At 48.8% G+C, this 6,821-nt stretch overlaps 1 protein-coding gene across 1 annotated transcript in view; it reads right to left on the reverse strand.

Annotated features, from left to right (window-relative positions):
- Trap1 (TNF receptor associated protein 1) overlaps nt 1-6,821 on the reverse strand; it is a 34,595-nt gene that overhangs the window by 11,076 nt on the left and 16,698 nt on the right. Inside the window, exons 7-11 of the mRNA XM_005349239.3 lie at nt 3,597-3,706; nt 3,111-3,184; nt 2,278-2,433; nt 936-1,056; nt 224-293 (exon numbers count right to left, since the gene is read on the reverse strand). Of these exons, the coding sequence (XP_005349296.1) occupies nt 224-293; nt 936-1,056; nt 2,278-2,433; nt 3,111-3,184; nt 3,597-3,706 (531 nt within the window). The remainder of the gene's footprint in view (nt 1-223; nt 294-935; nt 1,057-2,277; nt 2,434-3,110; nt 3,185-3,596; nt 3,707-6,821) is intronic.

The raw sequence follows: 6,821 nt of genomic DNA on the forward strand, positions 1-6,821 counted from the left end.
TTTTTGCAAAAAAAAAAAAAAAAAAAAACAAACAAAAAACAAAAAAAAAACAGTAGACCTCAGAGGTCAGGACACTCAAGAAGGTCATGAGGGGACCCTGCTCTCAGGCCTCTCTCTGCCCTCCTCTGCTCTTGGCTCCTAAAGCTATAGCCAGGGCAGAGGGCGGAACCAAGTAAAGGCCAGTCCTCACGAGAATGTCATGCCAGCCGCCGGCTAGGCTTACCGGATGAGCGCGCTCTCCTGCAGGAGCTCTCGGCTGAGGTTCAGAGGAATGTCCTCACTGTCCACCACACCTGAGGAGACAGGGAACATTAGAACCCCTGTACAAATGGGACCTCAACCATTACCTGAGGTCTCACATTCTGAACTGGCCTCCCCTTATGTGTGCCATGGGTGGTAAGAGGGGGAGGAACGGTAGGGGAGCATCGCTCCTCGGTCCTGCCCATGGGTGGTGGGCAGGATAAGTCCCAGGGTAAAACAGTCTCAGGGCAGGAATGGCCTGTGCTGGGGTGGTGCCTTTGGGGCACACGGCAAACACATCCTGGCATTCTGTTTCAGAGTACTAACTAAGCTAGTGTGTAATCTCAGAACTTGGGAGACAGGCCTGGGCTACATATAAGACTGTCTCAAAAGACACAAAGTTTCTAACTGTATCATGGACAGGGTTGGCCTTTGTGCTGTAAATGTGAATGCTCAACTCTGTACTGTAGTATAATCTCAGGTCAAGCATAACTCAGGCATAAATCTGAAATTCAAACCAAATGTCTAAACATGAAAGAACTCTGCTGACTTGATCAGCCAGGACAATTCAGCTGTTCCCCAGAGGTGCCAAGAGATAGCAGATGCAGATGCAGCGAGAAGCATGAGGACAGAGGACCACGACTTAGGAACACTCGGTCACTGTCCACACAGAGCTTGGGTGGCAGCAATAGTACCTCGAACAAAGCGCAGCCACTTGGGCAGGATATCTGTAGCCTTGGTCTGGATGAGGACCTTGCGGCTATAAAGTGCCACGCTGGAGCCCAGCTCCCTGCTCACGTCAAACATGGATGGTTTCTGGAAGAAAGGAAGGATATGACCAGGTGCTAACAGCAGAATCGTCAGGTAAAGGAAGGTAGGATCAAGGACAGCATGGCTGAGAGCCAAGCCCTCCCTGGGCCACACAGATGAGCCTCTCATGTGTCAGCTCTGCTAGAACCCGTGAGTGCTCTGGAGGGATGGGCACCAAGCAAGGACACCAAACAAGTCTTATATGTCCACAAACAGTCACATGTTACCAGGAGTCAGAACCAGCAAACCACAGCCTAAACGCCAAAGTCAGTATGAGTTTCCCCACCACCATGACAAGATGGGGCCTGGCCATGGTTTCTACATTTTTGAAATGGTTGTGGGAAAACAGGACTATCTCCTGACACAAGAAGACATGCAAGCCGGGCGATGGTGGCGCACGCCTTTAATCCCAGCACTCGGGAGGCAGAGGCAGGCGGATCTCTATGAGTTCGAGGCCAGCCTGGTCTACAAGAGCTAGTTCCAGAACAGGCTCCAAAGCTACAGAGAAACCCTGTCTCGAAAAAAACAAAAAAACAAACAAAAAAAAAAACAAAAAAAAAAACGAAGACATGCAGTGGGAATTTGAGCATTAGAGTTCCCATGGCCTGCAGCCTCTCTGGCCGCCCTCCTAGAGCTCCCCACTCTATCTCAGCACTGGCTGCAGCTGCAGTGCAGGCTGATCTAGGAAGCCCCAGTGAGCTAAGACTCAGCATTTCTGCTAATCCATGGATATCAACGGTCTTGCTTAAAAACCTCACTCAGTCCTGAGTTCAATTCCCAGCAACCACATGGTGGCTCACAACCATCTGTAATGGGGCCTGGTGCCCTCTTCTGGCCTGCAGGCATACACACAGACAGAACATTGTATACATAATAAATAAATAAATATAAAAAACAAACAAACAAACAACACCTCACTCACAGTTAGGGAGGGCCCAGTCCTTTTCCAGAAAGCAAAATAAACAGAATGCTGCCAGGGTCCACTGAGGGAGGAAAGGGGAATGGAACTCACCGAGGCTTCTGCACTGTGGACTTGGCAGAGCTGCTGTTGCAAAGCAGCGGGGTAGAGGGGAAGTGGAACAGCAGTAGCCTACAGAAGCCTCAATCCCTGTACCACAATGGCAAATACATGCAGTTCTATATATGCAGCGATTCTGAGGGAACCCCCTGGGTGTTTTGAGTTAGTTCTGGACCCAGGGCTATGCTGGGAACAGTCAAACATCTCACCGTCTCTGGCACATAGAAGATGCTGCTGATGTTGAGTGGTGCGTCCGTCTTATAGTGCAAAGTGAAACGGGGTTTGTCATAAGCCTGAGCAATATAACGGTAGAATTCCTCATGCTGCAACTCACTGATGTCCTTTGGGTCCATCATCCAGATGGCCTGAAGATTGATATCAAAGGGGAGGTGTCATGTCCAAAACATGCTTCTCAATGATTGCAGGGGCCTGGGATGAGACCCATACACAGGCCACAGAAAGCAGGAAACCCCCATGCTGGTGCAGGCTTAGGTGACATAAGGAATAAGATACAAGAGGCTCTGGAGCAAGGGTATCTCCCCATGACAACAGGCTGGGAAGAACTAAGACAGCAGGGGACCAGACATGAGGATGTTCGGCAGAGACAAGAGGTAAGTCAATACATGTGATCTATCTGAGATGGAACACTACTCAGTCACAAACTCCACTGATATACAACGCCCAAACTAAGCAAATCCAGATAGAAAAAGTTGACTGTGGCTGTAAGGTTTGGGGATGAGAACTGCTAGTGGGGACAGGCCTGCTTTCCAGGATGCTAGAAGTGTTCTAAAACCAGCTGTGAAGATGGAACTGGCTGTATAACACAACTGCCACTCAATAAACTGGAGGAGCACTTGGTGACATGTGACTTATACCTCAAGGAAAACTGTCTGTACCCCTAGCTCTCATCTCTCCTGTGAATCTAATATACTCAGGAACCCCCTGATTATATTATATAATGTCCCTTATACTCATCTCCCTCAACATCCCTGAGGAGGGTTTCTGCACCTGCCTGAGCCTCACAGGCAGCCCAGGGTCTCACCTGCAAGGTGTTAATCCGCCTTCCATTAAGGTACAAGGGGAAGCTGACAAAGTTACTGTACTTTGTCACCACATCTGCAGAAAGACACACAGTTAGAACCAAAAGCCTCCAGGGAGGTCACATCCACCATGGGAACAAGAGGCCATCTGGTGGCAAAGGATCTGCTCAGCGCCCTCAAGAGCTCTTGGTGAGTCAAACAGTGGCTGGGAGTACTCATCTCTCCTCAGCTCTCAGAAGGCCTAGAGAAGGCTTTGCCCAGAAAGTGAGAGTCATAGATCTCAGGGCATGACAGACTTCCAACCCCAGCAGGAAATGACAGAGGGCTACATAGCCCTGCCATCAAGATTCCTGAAACAGGGCTGGTGAGAACTCGTTTTCCACAGATGTGGCAGCTGAGTAGGAAGCTGAGTCCTCTCCTGACCCATCCATGCTGTGCCCAGGCCCCTAACCCAGGCATGTCTGCCTTGCAGGCCTTGCTGTCCTTACCTTGCACCCGCGACTCGCTAGCGAAATCTTTGCAGTCCGACTTGAGGTGGATGATTATTTTGGTCCCAGGTCTGACTCCTGAAGCTTCGGCAATTTCAAACACGCCAGAACTAAAACACAGAGAAGAGCAAGATCAGCTCCACAGCCAGCTGGGGGTCACATCCTGTGTGGCAGACCCAATCACTCCCTAATATTCAAAAGTGGAACACATACTAGATTGTGAAAGAAAAGCAAAGACCGCCCCATTCTGCCCTTGTTTTCCTTTAAACAGAATCTTGTTAAGTTGCCCAAGCTAGACTCAAACTCACAACCCTCCTGCCATGCTGGGATTACAGATCTGCACCATCCCATCTAGCTCTCTAGCTTCTGACTCTGGCAAAATCCCTGTGTCAGTGAACAGACATTAGGGTCAAGGACAGCTGCGAACTGGTACAGGGTATGAGTACTGGGACCCCTCAGTCACGCGGCCATCCTTTATGACAACCTCCTTGGCACGGGACTGAAAAGTGGGCCTAGCTTAGCTCCACATCAGCACAGCATGCTGGGGAACGGGCTGACTCCATGTGACTTACGGCTAGTAATGGCAAGGGGACCGCCAAGGTGAGCAGAAACAACTTCAGAAATCCAAGAGGAGGGAATATCCTCTGCTCTGACCCCGACCGCTCCCTGCCAACGCTGTGTAGTGCCTACTGTGAACTGCTCTCAGGGAATTGCTGAAATAACTAAAGAAGGGTGTGTGCAGCCAGCTTCCTGACTGGGAGTGTGCAGATGCATTTAAAAATATCTAACTAGCCGGGCGTACACCTTTAATCCCAGCACTCGGGAGGCAGAGGCAGGTGGATCTCTGTGAGTTTGAGACCAGCCTGGTCTACAAGAGATAGTTCCAGGACAGGCTCCAAAACCACAGAGAAACCCTGTCATGAAAAACCAAAAAAAAAAAAAAATCTAATTCAGGGCAGCCCGTTTTAGAGACCCTGCAGGGAGCTCCTACTCCACTTCTCACTAAAACCTTGCTAGTCTGCCCTTAAAAATACAAACAGGGCTTGAGAGATGGCTCGGAGGTTAAGAGCACTGGCTGCTCTTTCAGAGGCCATGAGTTATATTCCCAGTAACCACATGATGGCTCACAACCACCTGTAATGAGATCTGGTGCCATCCTCTGGTGTACAGGCAGAACACCACACATAACAAATATTAAAAAAACTCAACCAAAGAAATGTGCAAACAACAAAAACCTATGTGACCCAGGAAGAGAAATGCAAAATGTCTTCTGCTTTCTCTCCTTTGTGTTAGCTTTGAATCTTCAGTGTGCGCTCACTGTAGAATACACACAGGTCAGGGAATTAGTAAAAGCCACAGGCGGGGTGGATCTCAAGAGGGGAGACAGAACAGTGCCATAAAGGGTTAAATGGGAAGAGGGATGGAAGGATACGGCAGAGGAGGGAATACAGAAAGGAATAACTAACGCTAGGACATGTCAAAAAAGTCCTATGGAAATCTACTACTATTCATGCTTCCTAAAATATATTTGCATTGTATACACATGCAAAAAGAATAAAAATGCATTTACCCTATATTGAGGCACCCATGCCCCTTAATTCACAGGATAACAAAATGCCCAGTGCCAGGAACAGATCACCTCTTCTGGAGTTGTCAGCTAGTGAGGATCCACAGACTCCCCATCCCCAACATTACAGGTTACTGTCAATGCTCTTGGTTACCCTTCAACGTTTACATTAAGACCTTACTGCTGAAGACACCATACAATGAGTCATAGACCACGAAAAATAATGCTGGTACTCAATTGGAAGCTTCATCCCTATTGGCTGGCTTTCACAGAGCTGGAAAGTGCTGTGCACACTACCAAGGAAAAAAGTTCACTCTTAATCAGCTGTGAACCCTGCAAGCTGCAACAATGACTACACTGGCAAGATATGCCCACTGGCACAATAGTGTCATGAATGTCATGAGAGTAACCAACTGCTGTCTGATCAGACTTGAGGCCTGTTCCACAAGTGAAGCCCTTACCTGGCACAATGAGCAGGAAGAACCCGTGGCCAGGCAGGTCAGAGGCCCTAGGGGAGAAGCAGGCACTACTGCTCTGCTAAATGGACACAGTGTTAAACTGACTTCTAATAACCTATAGCTTTACCCACAGATAGAGCTTCTGCCAATCCTTACCACAAACCTTTTTGTTCATAATATGTGGTGGTTTCAATGAGACTGGCTCCCACAGGCTCATGTTTGAATACGTGGTCCCCAGTTGGTGGAACTGTTTGGAAAAGATTAGCAAGTGTGGCTTTGTTGGAGGGGTATCATTGGGGCAGGCTTGGAGGCTTCAAAAGACTTGCACCAACCCAGCATGCCCTCTCTGCCTCCTGTTTGTGGAGCATGATGTGAGCTCAGCTATTCCTGCCACCATGCCCCCCCTCCACTACCATGGACTTTAACTCTCTCAAGCCATCAGCCCAAGTACAAGCTTTCTTTAATACACTGCCTTGGTTGTGGTGTTTGTCACAGCGATAGAACAACAGGAAAGCCCTTCCTGCTGAGGCTCAGGGGTCACTGTGACAGGGGATGGAAAGACTGGAGAGCCAGTTACACATATGAATTCACAGTAGATGAGACAACATGCACAAGACTGGCCAAAGCTTGAGCCAGACAATCCCAGCATGGGGCAGGGAGGTGGGCACTGGCTAAGGAGCTCTTTGCAATGAGAGCTGCTCAGAAGGGAAAACCACTTCTAAGGTCATTTCGCAGGTAGACCACTATGAAGGAATCTAAGAATATATAGGAGCATCACAAGTTGAATTGGATGCATTTAAAAAAAAAAAAAAAGGGAACACAAAGTTGGATGGGGGGGGGGGAACGACGATGGCGGGGTAGGTCTGGGAGGTGTGGGTGAGTATGACCAAAACACATTGCAGGAAATTCTCAAAGACTCAGAAATCAAGATGGGAAAAATGGAAGCAAGCTTCAGTTTGGTTGAGGTTCCACTCTCTTCAAAAGTAGTCTGAATTTGTTTCAACTTATCACCTTGTCAGACATCACCCCAAAATGTATATGGAAGAAAACTATCTGAGAGCACACTGCCCTTGCCAGACAGAAGAGGGTGACAGGGTCAGTCCTGTCTTGGGAAAGGCCACACACAGGCTACCCCCCCCCGCCCCCAACGAGCTGGGTAGGTGGACTGTGTCAAGATTAGAAAGCAGGCGGGGGGGGGGG

This window comes from Microtus ochrogaster, chromosome 7, assembly GCF_000317375.1.
Source record: "Microtus ochrogaster isolate Prairie Vole_2 chromosome 7, MicOch1.0, whole genome shotgun sequence".
In the NCBI taxonomy this organism is placed as follows: domain Eukaryota; kingdom Metazoa; phylum Chordata; class Mammalia; order Rodentia; family Cricetidae; genus Microtus; species Microtus ochrogaster.